This window comes from Manacus candei, unplaced genomic scaffold (genome assembly GCF_025592945.1).
Source record: "Manacus candei isolate 608988 ecotype Guabito, Panama unplaced genomic scaffold, ASM2559294v1 h1tg000033l, whole genome shotgun sequence".
NCBI lineage: Eukaryota > Metazoa > Chordata > Aves > Passeriformes > Pipridae > Manacus > Manacus candei.
The window spans coordinates 10,177,190-10,197,639 of NW_026138081.1; the positions used below are offsets into that span (position 1 = coordinate 10,177,190).

General features: G+C 42.4%; 1 protein-coding gene across 2 annotated transcripts in view; it reads right to left on the minus strand.

The window, feature by feature from the left end:
* The window catches only part of AMBRA1 (autophagy and beclin 1 regulator 1), a 129,338-nt gene extending 109,211 nt beyond the window's left edge, over positions 1–20,127 (minus strand). Inside the window, exons 1-8 of one of the 2 annotated variants that reach the window (XM_051791619.1) lie at positions 19,979–20,124; positions 9,343–9,592; positions 9,031–9,089; positions 8,149–8,332; positions 7,298–7,470; positions 6,446–6,512; positions 5,715–5,861; positions 4,402–4,556 (exon numbers count right to left, since the gene is read on the minus strand). In XM_051791619.1, the coding sequence (XP_051647579.1) occupies positions 4,402–4,556; positions 5,715–5,861; positions 6,446–6,512; positions 7,298–7,470; positions 8,149–8,332; positions 9,031–9,089; positions 9,343–9,477 (920 nt within the window). In that variant the 5' untranslated portion in view covers positions 9,478–9,592; positions 19,979–20,124. Of the gene's footprint in view, positions 1–4,401; positions 5,862–6,445; positions 6,513–7,297; positions 7,471–8,148; positions 8,333–9,030; positions 9,090–9,342; positions 9,593–19,978 lie in introns of both variants that reach the window. The other variant, XM_051791618.1, reaches the window with a different exon arrangement.
* Between the last annotated feature and the right edge of the window lie 323 nt (positions 20,128–20,450).

Sequence of the window (20,450 nt, forward strand, 5' to 3'; positions counted from 1 at the left end):
TGTAGCTTTCTCATCCAGGCTGAGTGCAACACAATGTTCACTCAGGAAAAAAGACTGGGTTCACCGCATAGCAAGAACACAGGCAGGAGGAATCAGAGTCCTCAGACAAGAGCTGAGAAAACAAAATTTGATCCTGGACCCTGTTAAATGAATGGTTCTAGAGAATCTGGTCTTCACTTGTCACTTGTGCACAGTGCATCCAACATACTAAAACACACCAAAAAGCAATGCCTTTGGTAAACCGTACAACTTCAGCAGCTCAACTATTTGCACAGCACTGTGGACTCTGCCTTTTATATACTCACAAATAAAACAAAGGAGTTTATACAAGTGTCCCCAGACAAAAACTCCCCCACCTCACATACACTCACTCCTTTCTACCTGTATGCATGGCAAAACCATTACTCAGGACAGTTCAAAAGACTTCTCAGATGTTCAGATAACTTCAGCAGTGTATCTTGTGTGTCAAACTAAATAGGTGAGACAAGGTGAAAACATTATGCATTCATAAGATGCAGGCACAGAAGTTACTAGTACCACAGTCTACAGAATTTGACCTCTAGAATGAGTGCAGTGGAGTGGTTAGAGAAGTTTAACATAATTGCCAGATAAAGCTTCTTGATGGAAGAATAAGGATAATAAGTGTTTCCTTCTGAAACGTGGGTTTCATGCAAATCTGCCCGGTAATAGGACAGGACGCACCTTTCACTTGCAGTAATGCATTCTAATCTCTAGACAAAAACAACAGCTAAACAATATCAAAATTGTCCAGTTCATATAGTATGAGAAGTTAAATCTGACATCTATGGAGGACAATTTTCCCCTTCCTTTTCCCCATTTATAGGTATTGTTTCACAGAATAAGGTTTGAGATGTGTCAGTGGCTATATACATGGTCACCACTTGCTCCTTGCATCCATTCCAGATGCGGCTTGGGGTGCCATGCCAGAACTCAGAAACAACAACAGATTTAAACTCAAATTATTTTCTTTTTTTTTTTTTCTGAAAAAAACACACTAGTTCAGTAGATGTCACTTGTGTGATATTAAAATAACCAAAGAGAAAAAATCTGGATCAATTTTATTAGTCAGCATTGCACTGTACCTATCATTAACTGATGAACTCCAATTTTATATATGAACTATATATTCTATTTATGAACTAGGATTCTACATATCATTTTCTTAAGATGGCACTAGCTTCTCTTTTGAGAGAAGAATCCTCTTTCATTCCCTGACCAACTTTTCATTATCAACCTGAATTGGTCCACACAGCAACATCTTAAAGTACCTAAGAGAATCTTTTCCCTCACTGAGATTACAGTATTAACACAATGCTTCCTCAACACATATTTTAATTAACAGAAAGTTATAGAAAAATTAAGCTAGCTATCATCTGTTGCTCAGTTATCTTCCCTTCATCTACATCTTTCGAACAGTTTTTATAATCAATTTTATGCAGCGCATTTCACATGACAACTTCAGGGATTTCTGAGGTTCTTTTCACTTTGATGTTAGAAGTGAGGCAAAGACATCCAAAGGGGAAAACCCTCTAGATCTGAATTAATGAGACCAGGCTGTAGAACCTCAGAAAAGCTAAAGCTCAGTCTCACCAACTTCTGCTTAATGTAGATCGTAAACCTTCCCCAAACTCATACCTCACTGGCATAACTTCAAAAAGGACACAGCTCAATGCCCACACTGCTTTCAGGCCAAGCTGAATGTGATAGGACTCCTGTACTGCTGAGGCCCCCAGTGACATGCTCCTCCTAACAGAGGTGCCAGACCCAGACCTGTTAGTCATGAGTAATGTTACTACATGCTTATTAATACCTTTGTGATTAGCCCAAAATAATTAGTCCAGTACCATCAGAAAGAGCAGAATTCTCTCCCTACCCAGCTGACATAGCTACATCAAGAGAATGCAAAGAATAGCCTTCCTTAAACTACCCTATTAAATTAATTGACCCTCAATAGCAATGTCTTCCCAGTAAGCTACTTCTCAGCCAGGAAGGCCAGGTCAAGGAATAAATCCTGCCCACGGATGGAGAATGAGAACATACAGAGTTTCCAGATAGGATTTTTATTTAAAGTTTTCCAGTTGACCTTTGAATATAGAGTTCAATTGCCCAATGAGGACATCTAATGGAGAGATAAAGAAGAACAGAATTTTAAGACAGGTTACAAGCAAAACTTGGACTCCAACGCTAAGAATTAACCTGAGGTCAACAGGCACAAAATTACATTGATTGAAAGTGTGTATTAAGTTATCATTTGTACCCTCCGGTTTGAAGGCTTATCCTCCCCTCTTCTATCTCCCCAGCACTTTCAGCATTACACAGCTTACATCTAATGACCCTTAGCCACCATCTTTGCATGTTTCTCCAGCTGCAAAGGTTAATAGACATTTTGGACTCTGCTGTGCAGGAATGGTTCCAGCACTTCCACTGTGAAAGCACATCTTAGGCCTGAGAGACATGAAGGCTTGGTGTGAGGATGTTCACTCTATGCAAAACTTACGTAACTGGGTGCTTGCTGACTTGTTATTGTTCTAAAAGGAAAAATATAACCAGTTAATTTGAGAATGGCAGAAAATTACACCAGCAGCACATGTAAGGCTCTTTTTAAGGTAAAAGATTTCATAAAGCCCCCAAGCCCACATGATTTGTTTAACAAGACAGGAAATGAAGTTTTACTTCAAGGAAATTACAATGAGCATTTAATACCAGGCTGCCTACTGCTTCCAGCTTTCTTACCTCAGTACCCTATACTTAACCTACTTCAGTCAGAAGGGAAGCAGGCCCTGCCATGCCTGCTCTTGAGAAAAGTCTGATAACAGAGGTAGGAGACTGTGAAAACAAACAAAAAATTATAGTTATCTCAGAAAAAATCACATCTACAGATCCCACTACATCTCACTGTCCAAATATGTGCCAATTGCCTGATTAATAAAAAGGTTATTTGCCCCTGTTATTTCTGACTCATCCTAGAAAACAAGAGACAGGGTAGAGTGATATGAGTACGTACCACTATTTCAAAAGAAAGATAATACAAGACTTACTCAAGTGCCACTTTAAAGCTAACTTTTGTCAGCCCCTTCTCACCTCTCGGCCCTTTAATAGGGGACAAGAGGACATCTGACTTCAATTAATGGCAGGTAAGTTCAGGCCCAAGAAAGAAGTAGTTACCATATAATCAGCTTGAGACTCTCATTATGATAGGCTATTAAAAAAAAACTGGGACAAGGATTTAGAAGCATATGAATAATTTTATGACCACCACCGTTTATTTGCTATGCAACTACAGCAACAAGAAAGGCACCCAGTGTTCCAGCCAGAGTATAATCAGCTTATCTGCAGGAAGAAGGAAAGAATTCCTTTTGCTCAAGCACTCCTGTGCAAAAAGTCATCTTAGTCAGTTACATCTGCATCCAACCTGGAAATTTTGCTTTCCTACAGCTCAAAGCATCTATTTCCGAGAAACAGGAAGATTGGATCTTTCCTCTGGTGAGAGCACAAATCACTTGACAGAGATGTGAAAGTGAAACCCAGTAAACCCTATCCAAAGTACCACTGTAGCCGAACCATCCATACAAGCCAGTGAAGACACTTAACACAACGTGTACAGGTCCTTCTGATGCAAGTTCAATTTAGCTTGTCCTGTTTCTTGTAACATATCTGAAGTAGAAGAGAAATATCTTTCCAAAATAAGAATCACCTTCTTAAAAGAAGAATACAGTAAAGCCTAAAATTTTCAGTGATCAGCACGTCCCCAACCACACCAGGTCAACATAAGCCACTTTCAAAACTTGCCTCTTTTATCAATGGCAAACCATCAGCAGAGGTTTGACCAAACAGTCACATTTGGGTATATGCCCAAACCACTGACACAGAGCTTTGACTTCTTCTGCCCTATTGGCAACATCAAGAAATTTATTCTTAACCCTTTCAACTTAACAACTACAACCTCAACAAGACAAAGCACTCAAGAAAGCAATTCTCACTACTCATGTCCAATTTTCCATGCCAATCCCGGGCAGATTCTCCACATGTGGTATGGGGCACAAAGGACAGCATAATATGTCCTGTGTTCCCACCCTTCAGCAGCGTCTGGGAAACACCAGGAGCACAGTTCACCCAGAGCTCTGCTGCAGGAGCCTGCCCTTTTGCCTGTCTGTACTATCATTTAGAGGTCCAGTCTCTGTCCTAATCTTCAGAACCCACCTGCAGCATGACAACAGCAGCTATAAAAGACATAAACATCGATGTCTCTATTTTCCTCTACATGAATAGCGCACAGCCACATGAGAAAAGATTTTTAACTCTGAAAATACTGAAAAAACTCAGACTAGACAGAAAAGGTTTAAGAAAAAATAGAGGAGGAAGGGCAACCATATATCTTACCTCCTGAGTGAATCCTCCTCTGAGCTTTCCTCAGGCATTTCCTGGTTTAAGGCCTCCTGTGATACATTCCCAGGTCTGCTTGAAGCCGACTGGCTGTAAACTCTTTCCCAGTGCCCCGTCTCCTGGTTAAAGACCACTCCCACGGTCCTCTCCTCCTGCGGGGTGGAAGAGCTGCCCAGCTGCAGTCTGCTAGAGGCAGGAGCTCTGCCCTCGGTTCTCTCTGCAGGCTGCACCTGGCTGGTATTTGGAGGCACACCCTCAAATGTGCTTTGGACCTGCCCTGGTGTGTAGCTAGGCGTGCTTCTTTCCCAGCGCAGCGTGTCATTGTTAAAGGTCAGCAGGTTATGACAAGCACGACAGCGGTTCAGGTGACCCCGGGACAAATTGGAATTGTTTTCACTGCTGTGTGGAGTCTGCTGATGGGAGGGACCTGGTCGATCAGGCTCAATGTTGTTGTTGAGCATTTCTTGAGCCTGTTGCGACTGGCTGGGCTCCCCACCAATCCCCTGATCTAACTCCTGAAGCCGGTCATATTCCAGGAAGAATCGCCTCAAATCACACTGGAGCTCATTACGGATGCTGGCTGGATTGCTCGGGCCAGCACTACTACCACTGTTCACCTCAGCCCCTGGGGTCAGAAAGCCCCTCCCTTCTGTTGCAGAGGTATAGACTGATGCCTGGGAACCTCCCTCCTGCTGTCTGAGCACCGACAGTAAGCTCACAGAGGAGGCACTGGTCCTAGGGGGAGGCATGGCTTCCAGCTCAGACCGAGAGCTCATGTTCAGCACTGTCCTGGACCAGTCAGACCCACCTAAGCCTGAAGCCATCTCTCTCGCAGACTGTTGGTACCGGGACTGGTGGCCTGCCAAGGTCCCGCTGAGGGACCGCCGTGTGGGGCCCAGGCTAAGGTTGCGCAGGGTGTTGCCAGCAGTGCTGCTCTGAACTGTGCTGAAAGCAGAGGGCCTGTTAAGTATCCCCTGCTCTTCCTGCGCTACAGATGCCTGCTCTGGGGGTTGATAAGGCTCTGTCTGCACAGAGGAGAAGGAAGTGCCAGTGGCCCCAGAAGACGTGGAGGGTGCATTTTCCTGGTGTGGGAAGAGAGAAGAAGGAAGTCTTGCACTAGAGCATCGGCTGCAAAGGCACAACATCCCCAGGTGCTGGCAGCACTCTGCTGTGGGATAGCTGACTCGCTCCCGGAGCCTGTTATAGACAGATGCCCTTGTGTTCTCACTGGCTGGAGGCGGAGGTGGTGGTGGTGGAGGCGGTGGAGGGGATGGGGTAGCAGAGTCTTGAACACTGTTTTGCTCTCCCACCTGTATGCCAGAGGAGCGGGAGGACAACATATGCAGGAAGTTGTGGAGGAGGGGTGTGCGCCTCACAGGCTGAGATGGAAGGATAGCGCGCTGACGATAATGAGGCATCTCTGTGCTGTCCACGGAGATTTCCACTTCCTCATCGCTCTGCAGAAGGAAACAATCAAAGTTCAATCACCTTAAGGCAAAATCCTATACCTCCAAATAAACAGCCAAAAGTCAGCTACCACCCCAGACAGATGAAAGGATGTGATAAGCCCCTTTCTAAAGCCCTTGACTTGCAGGAAACCACTTGAGACGACTTCCAAGCTCATTTTACGGACACAGACAATCTCTTCCCAGTGAGCCCAGTGAGCTTTGACAACACACTGTTCATATAAACAGAAGAATCAGCATCTGAGGGTCAGCAGCTGAGGGGAGGATTATTAATATTTCAAATAACTTCAAATCCACAAAGAATGTCACAACAAAAGTGAAAGAGCAGGACCATCACGACATCTGTCTCACCACTAATCAGACAGTGAGGGTAAAACAAATATATTTTGGAAAGTACTTTATTAGCCCTGCACATAGCACAAGAAGATTCTTGTGACCAATTAAGGTGAGACAGAACTCAGCTTAGGAGGACTTCAGGTTTTCAGAAAAGCACAAGGCTGCTTAGAAACAGACCAAGGTTAAAGCAGAGCATCTTGTAATTAACCGGTCAATACAGGTACTGACAATCCCCTTACCTGCTGGTTAGAAGGGTTAACAATTGCTGTGAGCAAGTAGTGTCCCAAGGGATCAAACCGTACCAGCCTAAAACAAAAGCAGTGCCAGAGTATCAATCATCAGTTCACATTCCACATTGACACAGGAAGTTGGACACAGCAAGGAAGAAAACCCCACAGGAAATATTTGCAATGAGAACATTGCTACATTATCATCATTCTCTTATGAAAGACGTCAAAAAGTTTATGCACTAAGAAGAACAAAACGTACTGATCTAGCTGAAGATTGCAGCTATTTTACAGTCCACAGCAACACTATAGACAAGTTAAAGGTGGAAGTAAGTACTGCTGTATCAATTGAAATAACCAGAAAATTTAAAGGAATATGCATATTTATATTATAAAACGGAATTTGGTACAAAGGGAGAGATTAATTTGCCTTGAATGTCACATCATTGTCTTATTTTAAATGGATCAAAAGAAGGTATCAAGTTTCCAGCAATGTAGTTTTATCTACAAGTGCACCTAAGTAATAGCTCAGCACTCTCTTCCAGCACCTTCTGGTTTCTCTCATCCTTATGACTGACAAGTTTAATTACTAAGCTTACAAATCAATGTGAAGTAGATTCTGGGCATTTACTGGACACATGTCCTATTACAAATACAACCAACCAAGCTGACCTATTACTTCCAATTGCTTTTCTTCCTGCTCACAGAACTGGTTTTCTATCAGCTGAGTTAAGGAGCTGCAAGGAACACTTCCCTCCACTGTTTCAGTGCAGAGGGTGCAGCATCCCAGAGGAATGCCCTGCGTTCCCCAGATCTGACTTTTTCACATAAAAGTGTTCTCTTCATCCAGGAACAGGAACTCACCTGACCCTCTCCATTTCACTGGCTGTTTTCACCACTGCAAAAGGCTCCCGACGACTCCAGTCCCAGAAATGTATCTCATTGGCAGTAGCAATCAGCAAGAGCTGAGCCGTAGGATGAAAAGCAAGTGATGCAATGGCATTGTTGCTATCTGTGAACCAGCTCTCACTTCCACCCTAGAGTGAGGAATCAAGAACCACCAGCAGTTTACTACAAAGTTTGCAATCATTAAATTTGCATGTATGTGCCAGAACTATAAGACTGCCTAGAGTATTGGAAATGACATGCTTTCCTGGCAACAACAACAGAATGTAATGCTATTTGCAACAATGACCGCAGATGTATTTTTGTAGGTAAGTGCATCTCAAGCAGCCTGTAAAAATGCTTCATTTTAGAGCAACCAGATAAAAGTACATGTGTTTTGTCTCTGTGCCAATCATCAGACTAGGTAGAACTGGTAGAGCAACAGCTTCTCTACTGCACAGTTCAGATACGCTCAGTGGAATGACAAATGACATGTCTTTCCCATAAGCTAAACAGGCACCTCGCATAAAGTTCTCCAGCACTACCTGTACCACTCTAATAAACTAAACAGGCACAGTTTACTTCATTGAGTTTTATCCTTCACCAACTCCTGCAGAAGCATGACCTAACTGGCAGGACTGAATGAAGAATCTGTCACTTCCTCTCTAGACAGAAGAGGATGGCTATGGTCTGCTCTACGTTTTAAGAGACAGGTCCCAGTAAAGCTCCTCGGAGCTCTATTACCAGGTAACATCTGGAAAACAAACTCAGATAAAAATAGTCACTACTCATCAAATAGCAAAGGAACATATGTTTCAGGAAAGACTTACATGTAAATCCCAAATTCTAACCTCCCCATCTAGGCATCCAGAAGCAATGAGGCCCGGGATGGTGGGATGGAAGGTGACACACCAGGGAGTGCGGCGATGTCCAACCAAGGAATGAACACACTTGCCCGTTTTCACCTCTGTGATGTAGATGTTGTGGTTCACATGTGTGGAAGCCATTAGGGTCCTGGGAATGCAGAAGGTAGGACAAACATTAGCATGAGGAAAGTACAGCAAAATCCAACCACGATTAGGGTCTGTTCACACCTAACCCAGCAACTCTCCCTCACAGAGCTCAAAAGGTAAGAGGCTACTGTTTCACCAGTGGCCACAAAGCTTCCTGTAGCCAGATTTCAGGGTCCATGCAAATATGATCTCATCTGAATCTGCAAGCACAAGCTTGACCTTGAATGTCAGAGTGAACATGCAGCTCAGAAGGAACTCCCGAGTGACAATTTGGGGCAAATAAATATTCCCAATTCTCCATACCATCTCAACCACTGTCAAATCAAGTGACGTTATGAGGGATCCCACCTCCATTTCTGCATCATTCTGCTCTGTTCTTTATTCCTAGATATCCCAGTGAGTGTGCCACATAACTTGAGCATGTTGTATTAAAAATTTTTTTACTCCCTCTAGTTTTTTATGAAATCCCATGGTGGCTGCACATAGAACTTCGTATCACCTGGGTACCTCAGAAATTAAACACCAACTATGCTCGAAGCTGTGAGATTAGGAAGGCGCACACATTCCATCCATGCACGTCAGGAACCAGAAGTTTCACTCAGCTGTTCGGGACTGGACAACTCAATGGGCACAAGCCTCCATCACTTTTGTAAGTGTAGGGAGACTGCTGAAACAGGGAATGAACTAGGAGTTAATTACCTGTCTGGACTAAACGCCAGCAAGAAGGTGGAGCGTGGACTGTCTGGTAACTCAACTTTCTGAAAAAGCCAACAAAGCAGGAAGTGTTGCAAGAGTCATATGATCATACTGTACTGTAAGCCACAAAGACAACAGGGGGAACCCGCTGCAGGAACATATCTAGTATCACATCACTGCAGGAACTGAACAGAGCCAGAGAGCATATCAAGCGTAACACATGAAATGTACGATCACAAGACAATTTATTTCAAATCCCTGCCTCCCTTCCCCCACTCCAAGATCAAGCTATGTAGCTCTATCCCACAACCTTACCTTGCCCTCCCATTTCATCCATCGAGTTTTATCCTCCACCAACTCCTGCAGAAGCCGCTGAGCACCCAAGGCTTGGGTACCCCGTTCCCTACCCCACAGGATGCGGACAGCATTCTTCTCTGGGACAACCTTCATGGCTCTCAGCTGCCAACACTACACCAGCTACTCGGAGGAGACAGGTTCCAGATGACAACTACCACCAAGCTACAGATAGGCTATCCACATTTCAGTTGTTTATCTTCATGGAAACCTAGAGAGATAAGACACAGATAAGGAAGGCAGCTTTTACCTTGATCACCCAGATGAAGTAAGAGCTTTGAATCCCAAAGTACTAGACTTAAGAGAAAAATATGTCTGTCCTCTCCCACAGCCTTTGCTACCTGCTTCCATAATACAGACCCAGCTTTGACATTTCTGCAGCCAAAGACTACTTGGACAGTATCCGTCTCTTTCCTTGTACACATGCCCTAGGCACACCACACCTAAAGGGAATTAAAACTTGGCCTTGAAACTTTTTCCCTTCCCTTCATCTCTTACTGTATATAATAAAGAAGAAAAGATTACACCTTGAAGATTTAGGTCCTGTCTGGGAGCTGTGACTGATAGCTAGAGAAATAGTACTACAAAATTGACAATATGACAGAGGAGTCTCCAGGGAATAATTCAAATTTCAATAACAGTAATTATTATCACTATAAAGGTCAGATGACTGATAGATCCCAAGTCCAAAATACTTCCAACTCCATCACAATAGCTTAAAACATAGAAAAACAATCATATATTGGACCAAACCTTACACTGCAGCGGCATCTTGGCCAGCTCTATCAAGATTATTCATTCCACCTCTCTGCACATCATCTTTTGATCTACATTGCTCTTAGAACAACAGTTCACCCAAGTAATGCACAATGGCAAAGACTAATGCTTTTGATACACTTTGAGCTGCAAAGGAAAGCATTAATACACATTGTCTAGAAAAAGAAAATTAATTCTTTGAAAGAACTAAATACAGTGACTCTAATAGCAACCGAGTTACACAGCTTTTGAGTGGTGTTGTGCATTGGAGTTTGCCACAAAAGCTCTCCAGAAAAGTTTCTTTGATTAGGTAAACTAAGAAACTTTGCTGCAATGCTATTACCATTTGATCCCAGCAGAGTGTGCATACTACTCTGCCATCTCTAGAACATAAAGATCTGAAGACAAATCCTCCTCAGTTCATGTTACATTGAACAAAACAATCGATATTCAACAGAGAAGAAAAAGAAAGTAGCAACTTAAAAAAGAAAAAAAACACATACAGGGAAAAAAGGTTCATGTACACAAGAGATGAATTGTTAAATGACAGAATGGTCATTAGCAAACCTTTCTTTCCTCTCACTGTCTCTAAATAAAAACCACCCTGAACGGATTAAGACAGCTGCTGCTTACAAGGAGGAGCTGTCTGAAGAGATAACCCAGGAAAATGAGTTCTAATAAAGTAGACCAGTTTTCATTTGCAAAAGTACAATAAAGAGTACTGGAGCAATGAACAAGTAAAGGCATCCATTTTCCTAGAAAAGAAATTCTCCACAATGAAATTCAAGCTAGCTGAAAATTCCCTGATGCTTAATGTAAACAGCATGGGGATCGTGTATTTTAGAGAGGCTGAACTCTACAGTGTAAAATAAGCCTTCTTTTGAGAATCTGTGAAAGTCAGTCAAATGTTAGGTAGGAATTATTCTACAAAATAAAAGTCTTACTGGAAAGTAACATAAAAAGTCAAGATGTCATGCTGCAAGCAAACTCCTAAAAACAACTGTACAGATTAAAAAAGCCCAGATCCAAAAAAGCTAGAACAAGGATAACGGGAATAGATACATCCAAAACCACAATATAATACAGAAATCCCTAACCCAAAAATCTTTTTTCACCAAATGCTAATAAATCCTGGTTGAGATTCTGCAAACAGCCCCAGTCACCCATGTTCAGAAATTACTGGATTCAGATGGTAAGCAGCATGGAGGAGAAGGATAGCTCAGAACAATACAGGCAACAAAAAGCCTATTTTACAGGGGGAAACTGTAAGTCTAGTTTTGTCTAGTAAAAGTAGCTGAATATTCTATATGGGTGTATATAAAGAATAATGGCTACAATGACCCGAGAATAAACATAGAAATAGGACATCAATGGAAGACCAAACCTGCAGCTGGAATAAGCTGGAAGTTTGAAGAAATCTAAAACATTAAGCTTTGGAACAGCCTTTCAGTAGCTTTAAAGGCCAAAAAACTTACATAACTTAAGAGATCCTGATAATTTACAAGTGAGATAATGCAATTACCCCTGAGAAAGGACAAGCTCTGACAACCTAGCAACATTTCAGCCCTTTCAGAAGAACCAATGTTCCCTCAAGTACAATAGCAACAAGGAAATCAAGAGGTTTAACAAATAACTTTATGTTTATTTATGCCATGGGTAGGCAAGTTTACATATTGTAAAATAAAGGGACACATAACACCTACAACTGCAGTCAGTGAACCTCTAGTTTCACCTTACTGATAGATCTCCACCACTATATAAAATCAAGTACATACCCTAAGACAGTTTATCTAAATTTCTGTGTATGTGTCCTAATTTATTCAACTAATTTGGCAATAACAAACACTTAACACGGGAGCTTCCTGAGTGTTTGACCTTGATGTTTTTTCCTCAGGGACTGTCCTTCATTTTTTCAGCTTCTTCTGACTCATGTCTTTATCCCATTTGAAAAGTAAGCAAAAGAAAACTGAATTCAAATGCCTCCACAGTACCCTGTTAAGATGTTCAACATTTTTAAAAGCTGCAATCTCTTCAGAAAACACTGAATGTATCCTTGAATGATGCTGGGACTTCAGTGTTACCCTGGACCCCTTTGGGGACCAAGCTTTATCCTGCCTGAATTAGCTTGAACCAACTCCAAACATTTTCCTCAAATATAAGTCAAACAATGACAGCATGTTATTAAATACCATTAGCAGATAAACTATTCAAGTACCAACCATATTTATAGCAACTCATTAGCCATCTGACTAACAAAGTTTAAATTAAATGCAGTGGGTTTGAAAATACTTCTTGGGCCTCAGCATAAAGAAAACTTGCAGCTCACTGGATCAAACCTGTTCAGGCAAGTGGTGGACTAATTCAGTAACAGCTTCTATTACAAATACCCACGCTATCACAACTGATAAACAGCTGACTACCTAAACAGGGATTGGTATTCTTCTTGTTGTTGGTTTTTTGGGGGGGTTGTTTTTGGGTTTGGGCTTTTTGTCTTCTTTGTTTTGTTTCTTTGGTGGTTTTTTTTCTTTTTTTGGGGGGAGGGCAGGTGGCAGAAGCAGTTTTGGTTGGTTTAATTAGGACGACCAAAAGTGGAGTCCAACAACTGCAAGATTAGTTGATCCCCTGGATGTGGTCCAGGGCACCAAAGAAATTCTGAAAGTGGAGACTCAAGAAATTTTTATATAATTGGCAGCTTTCTTTCCTTAACAGTTTTCTCCCTTCAGGGCATTTCAGGACAACATGCTGGGCTGTTTACAGTTTTGGAAAGAGCATTACAGAGCCCAACCCCAAGCCTTTTACTTGCTCTGTACCAGCTGTTCTGGTACAGAGCCTGAAGGATTCCCAGCATTAGAGTGATACAAGCTCACTTGTTATTGCCACTTTTATGACACTGAACCTCTAGAAAACCAAAGCAAAGCAGCAAACTGGTAGAACTTCATGCTGGTACAGGACCCCCTGAAAACACTGGCAAAAAGGTAGGGAGAGAAGAGAAATAAAAAGAAGCACATTCAAATTGCCATATAGAAAGGATGTCAAGATATTTTATGCGTTATGAAATGGTTTACCGTTCCAGTTAGAAACTTCAGCACTTTACAGAGATTATGGTCCCATCTCTTAACATGCCCCTTCCCCATCTCTGGTGTAACTAACTTCGTGCCAATTGTGGTACCTCCATGCTGGGAGCACAGTTGGCTTTGATACAAAGAAAATATCTGAATACTATCTATTTCATGTTATTCAATTCTCCATTGGGGAAAAAAGTTATTCCATGTGGCCTTCAGCTTTCAAATCTATTACCACTCCAAAGGACATTGTGGTTGCATGCTGAGCCCAATACTAAAAGCCTTTCCTAATGTGTGTGTACAGAATCAGCGTAAACAGCTCTATCAGTGTTTTAAAAAAAAAAAACAAAAATAAAGCTGCAAACAGTAAAAGCTATTTATAAAGGAAGATCTATCCAGAAGATAGAAATCTCCAAATAATTTCAGACAATTCTGCTGCCCAAAGATCTCAAGTGACTGATGAAGAAAGAGACAACATTAAGTGAAATATAAAAGTTGTCACTGACTTCGCAATCTGGAATCCACAGAGAGAACACATGTATAAGCCTCCCTAGAAAAGGCAGAGGAAAGAAAGCATGTGCTGGAAGTTTCTGTCTCAAAGTCCCTTTATTGAGTTTTAAGACTTCCAGAACACATTGACTGTAAAATGGATATGATCCACACAGCTTATGGGCCAATGCAAATTGTATACTTTGTATTAAAAGAACACACGGGGTGGGGGGGGGAAACACAACAAAACAGAACAAAAAAAAACATGTAGTGAACAATGAGGCATGTCACTGTCCTGCAAAACCACAAGCAAACTTGTCTCTAGAACAGAAGAGGAAACAGATTATTAGTACCGTGAACTATCCCTGCTCTGGCCAAGGGCCTTCCTATCTCGTAAGCCAGTTACTTCTGTTTTCAAAATGTCTGTAAGTGAAGTGTCCAGCACTAACAATGGAGTGTGCCATTGCAACTATTCCAAATTATAAACTGCAGCATCTCAGGCTTGGAACACCAGCAATATATTCAAGAGAACTGTTTATTTAGAATGTATTTAATACATTCCAGTAATTTAATAAATATTAGCAATAATTTAGCATTCCTGCTATTGTACATGTGGGTGGGTTCTCCAAGAATGATCAGGAGATCACGAAACAGGCATGAAAACAGTGCATGCAGCACTAAGCCCAAATGTTTTATCTTCACAGGGATCCTACTGAAGGCTGCAGTCACAAGACACGTTATTGCCTCAAAGGAGTTTCTACAAGTCAGTCTCCTTTGTATTTAACAGTTTAATTTTGAGGCAAACTCTCTTATCAAGACCCCTTACGTTTTTCAGAAGCTCAAAAGAGCAAAGAATAAATCATTGTGCACACTGGAAACAGTCAAAGATCATCTTGCCAAGGACTACAGACTACACAGCCCCTCCTTCTTTTACAGGCACTTCATTGAATAAGTAATAAAAGCCGGTTTCAAGACCCACGGACAGGAGATCTCCAAGAACAAACCAGATGACCAAAACATAATTTGGAACATATATGAGCAATCACACAGCTCCAGGGACTTTTTTAGTTCCCTTCCTTGTTTATAATCCATGTTTCCCTCTCTCCTGCAATACAGAGATTATGATGCCATCGTTTTCCTAAACTGCACAAAACAGTGTCATGTAAGAAACCCAGAAATGCTATCTCAGGTAGAAGACACAAATTATACTTGCAATTTTATTAAAAATACTGATTCAATTCATACCAAATGTCATGCCATTCCCACTAACCCTTTTCATGTCTCCACTTGAAAGACTGAGCAAAACTAAAAAGATGTTTATGTAAAACCAAAACAAAAAAGCTGATTTGCCCTCTTTGCACTGCATCAACTCAGCTAAACAAACAAGACAACTCAAGGAGTCCTAGTTTGGTAAGTAATTGAACTATGTAGCACTGGAATTTGAGCAATGTTATAGAACAACAAAATCAGTAAAAAATAGGTGACATGACTCATATCCAGAATAGCTGCACACGTCAAAACTTAACACAAGTGTTGGAAGAATGGGACTATGTTCCTTATTAAGTGACAGGACCATATGAATTTCTGGCAATGTACCTGACCAGCTACATGTTTAAATTTACTTCAAACAACATGATTTGTCTTTCCTTAACTCCATTTGTGATACTTCTACAGGATCTTTGTCACCATTTGCAGAGATATTAGCTCTTCAGCAAAAAAACAAAGAAAAACAAAACAACAACCAACCAAAAAAAACCAAACACCAGAAAGCATTTTGCATAGAGCAAACTTCAAGATACCTTGCAGTAATATCTAAATTGAAAATAAAGCTACATTGCACTAGAATCTTTAAAAAACAAAAACAGTCCACAGGGGTAACAAACAATTACCTTAAGCATGGTTAACCAAAACAATGAAAAAAGCAAAACTAGAATCCATTCTCTTGTTCTGTTTCTACTTATGTGTCCTTAATTATGCTTAAAAAAAAAAAGGCAGCTTAATTTAAAAATTTAATTAGAGCAAGAGCCAGTTTTCAACTAACTGTCCCTAAATATGGAAAATTAAAAAAAAAACACTATTAAAAAGCCTTAGGAGGAGAGACACCAACTTTATGATGCAACTATGCAACAGAGTCCAAAACTAATACCATGAAGGCACTTTCATTAGATGGCCCTGGTTTTACTCTTCAAAGTTTTTAAATATTCCCCAAAGTATAGTTCTGTAAGCTGAAATTTTTCTTTGGTCAAGGCCAGAGAGAGGTGGGAAAGTAATTCAAAAGCAAATCTTCTGCAGATGCACTAGACCCACTGCTCTAAATTGTATCCACTGCAGTAAGTGCTTCTACATAAATCAGAACAGGATTCCTAAAGAAAAATAACTTGTATTAGTGCTTCATGATTGAAAAATTCAATGCTGTGTTTTAAATTGAAACTACAAACAGCTCAGGAAATTCAATTACATTACAAAGATGTCAATAGTACATTGTCATTTCAAGATCCTGTATGACTGCAATGAGGAGCTGATTGCCATTAGAATCTTAATTTGTCTTCCCAGTCTGTATTAAATGAGCTGAATATGCTTTGGAGAACTTTTCAATCAAAAGAAATACACTAAATTGCTAGCTATTTACAGCAAAATTGTGAAGAAGTAGGAGAGAAGCTTGCAGATATCAACTTCTAAAGGTCAGAAAATGAATGGTAAAAATAAAAAGGGAAGTAATAAAAATCAGTGTAAGTGATCAGCCACATCTGGAGTCTGACAGTTTCATTTACCAATGAGAATATGGAGCACTTTCCTGACTGTTATCACAATTTCCACATAAACTTAATGAATTCTTGAGGAGAGAGATATTAGTTTCAATCCAGAAGATAGGACGAGAATAAACATAATTTCACAGAACTGTAAGATAAGTCAAACAGCAGAACTGAGATCCAGAAGATTAAGAGTTGGTTTCCACAATTCCATACTCAAACCATGGCATCTTTTGTTAAGTACCGTATACAGCAGGAAATGAGGGTCAGAGAGAAGAGACAGCTACAGCAACAGAAAGAGAGACAAACAGAGCGACATAGAATTCAGATTAACCCCCTAAAAGAATTATTCTCAATTAAGTAGAAAGGTAAAGAAATTTTCAATTCAAAATCCCAGTGTTTACATTCAAAGTCACATCAAGGTTCCTCAACCTCAAGGGCCACAGCCAAGTGCCCCCAAGTGACATCACACACAAGAGAAAATTTGGGAGTGCCCACACAACAAAGTAGCAGAAGTAGCATTGGGTACCACAAGATGAAGACAAAGTGTTTTATGCATTCAAGGCTGCACTTAAGGCATGTGCACCTCACCCAAGTAATAAACAACTGAAACAAAAACACATATTAAAAAACACAGGCCATATAATTTCTTGCTCACATGGAAGTAAGTTATCAAGACAAAAAGCAAAAATGATCCACACAGAAGCTGAAGTCTTCACACAAAGATGTATCAGAACTAAAGAAGAGGTGTGAGACAAAGATTTAAACTCTGAACAAAGAAACAGCCAATTCTTGACACCCTTGCTCTTCTTGGCCTTGGACTGAGACTATGGAGAAATAAATAGGGAGGGGGGAAAGTGTCCGAAACACAGGTCCGAGATTCCTGTCAGCAATTCTATGCTGCTCAAGGTGGAGAATTAGTACTGCGTACCAGGAAGAAGGAAGCAGGAATCACTCTGCAACGACAGCCCAAAACACCTCACTGAGAACACCTGAAGTGGAGCTGTGCGAGCACACAGATTAAGATGAGCTCTCCATGCTCAAGCCTGACACCTCATTGTCCTGAGTGCCTTCAACAGTCTACCAAAGCTGGAGACAACAAACAGTTACCAGACAACAATCCCAGAGTTCTTAACAACCCATGTTAAGTCCTGAGAGGCAGGTATGTACATCTCCTCTTGCAGAGACATGTGGGTCTCCTCTAGTTTCAAGCAACCCAATCAATGGGTCTTTCATTAGGCAACTACTATACCATTTACTAACTTTCCATTCAAAGATTTCTAATATTAATCCTCTTCCACGGCATATCCCATTGTCATTCAACTTTCGTAAACCAAAATTCTTTTGGCCTTGCCTTATTAATATTTTGTTTCTATCACCCTCCTTGCTGGGTTAGCACCAGGCTACTAACAAAAAACACACAAGGTAACTATTACCACGTACTACTGCCCTTTATTGGGTCCTTGATAATGCAAACTCGGTAGGGGAAAAAAAAAAGAAGTACCTTAATGCTATTTGCATTAGTAACACTAATAAGTATTCACAACAACAATAACTCCACAAGAGCCATGGGTTCAGTTAGCTTGCTAACCATGGCATAAAAGATACCATAGTATCTTTCCAGAAGTTTCTTTAAAAAATAAGTATTCAAATGCCAAACTTCTGGCAGAGGGATAGTAGCACACAGCATCATTGCTTGCCTTCTTTAGAACTGGTTGTTACAGCTGCATAAAAGTTAGAAATGCTGCACAGAAAATGGAAAAGTAGGAAGCAACCCAACAAGAATCCAGAGGGTCAGTTATGACTCAGAAAAGGGCAAAAGAAAAAAAAAATGAGAAGAAGCTGTCAGCAAAGTAAACTCTCAGCATAAACTGCCCAGCAACTCAATCCGAAAAGGCAAATCCAGATATCTGGATCCAAATATATTCTTCACTTCAAGCATTAGGAAAAATATGAATGCTAGTGAACTGCCCTACTCATTAACGGCCACATAAATCAGCAGGCGAGTACAACACACTTACTCGTGACTGCTGAAACACCAGTGGACCAGATTTGAAAAAAAACCCAAACCTACAGAAGCATCAATTGTGAACTCCAGAACTGGCACACAAGCTACACTGAACAGCTCTGAATGTTAGAAAATGCTGCTTACAGCAGCCCTTCAGAACACAAAAAAGGATTTTAAATTCAGCAGAGAATTTCAGGTCCTGTTGCCTATGTCACCCATAAGGCATTCAAATCTGCATCACATTCTCAAAACTGACCCAACAACAAACTTAAACAATCCAGTAATGGACTGGCAGTAAGTGCACATTACCAGCAGGTCATTCTTAGGTCCCTTTTTAACATTCCCATTAGCAATTTGAAAGAGGATGGGAGTGGCAAAGGCAAAGAAGCCAGATGACACTTGCAGAGGACACCAAGCTGGGTGGAGCAGTAAACAAGGACAAATATAGAAGAACACACTGGGTTTTTAAATAAAGACCAAAGCATACTTCATACAGAGGAGAAAATGGAGCAGCACTGACCACATTTACACAGACTTCACACTCATACAACTAATCTTCCTGGGGAGGAGCTTGCACCTAGATAACAGCAACTCTTAAATCAGTCTGTTACAACAGAACAACACTGGAAAGTATGTAGTGCAAAAAACTACGTGTAACCGCCTACAGCATCTCTTGAAGATGAAATGCTGTTTTAGTGCAGGAAAAATTGCTTTCCAAAGGCAGCTGAACGCACAGTACTGGCAGGATCACAAGTAATCTCAAAACACTACACAATCACTACAGAAATTTAGGTGTTGTCTGGAAGAATGTTGCAGATGAAAACAAAAAACGTTCCCACAGCTGGTGAATCAGCTGGGCTCGCTCCCTCACAAGACAAAAAGTAACTGGAAACACACCTGAACGCATTTTATGCCAAACACTACTTTCAAAAGCAAATGTTCTGTAACACAAGGTGAATACCATAACAGATAGAGCAACCAACACTTCCTACATGTTTTATTTGGGTAAAGGCGGAAAACAACAGCAGCAACGTCAAAAAACATGATTCCAGAGCAGCCCAGCCGCCGGACCGGACCCTCGGGAAAGCGGGGGCGATGAGCAGAGAAGCGCAAGGCACCCAAACTCGGATGCAAATTCCGGTTTGAGGAGGGCTCCGGCGGGCAGGCGGCGAGCAGGAGCCCTTCCCCGCTCTCCCCGGAGGCTCCCGTCCCGTCCCGTCCCGTCCCGTCCCCCCCGGCCGACGGAGGCACCGCCGCGGTCTCGCCCTCCCGCGGCAGTGCCCGGCCCGGGGCAGCGCAGCGGCCTCCCCGCTGCCCCCTCCCCTGGAAGGCCGCGGCCCCGGAGCTCCTGCACAAAGGCGCCGGCAGCGAGCCCCCCTCCCCTTCCCGGCCGCGCTCCGCCCGCCGCGGCCCGGCACGGGCCGGTCCCGCTGCCCTCCGGGGCGCCACCGCGGGGACGGCCGCGCCCGCCCGCCCGTGAGCGGCGGCGCGACCTCGTCGCGGGGCCGGCCGCGCGTAGGCCCGGAGCGTACCTGGGGCGGCGGCGCCGGGCGGGGCCGGGGGCGCAGCGGCCCCGGGTCGGTGTCGCCGCCGCCGCGCCGAGCTCCGGCCAGGCGGGCCAGCCGAGCGCCGAGCGGGCCCGAACGGCGGCGGCGCCGAGCGCGGGAGCAAGGCCCGAGCAGCCGAGGCTAGAACGCCGCCAGGCAGCGCCAGCCGAGCGACGAAGTCTTCCACCGCCGCCCGGGGGCGACGGAGGGCAGGCGAGAGCAGTCGAGCCCCGAGGGCCGCGGCACCGACCCGAGCTGGGACCCCGCCGGGAATTAAAACCTGCACAACTCAGCCCAGAGCTGTGGGGTACCCCAAACAAGCTCTTAACAGAATGGGTGTAAACTAATACGTACAATAAGCAGACTGTATAAAACAGATTGAAAGTTCTGTTCCAAACTTCCAGGATAAGGGTTGTCCAAACTGAACCACAAATCTCAAAGCAATTTGCAGAAAACA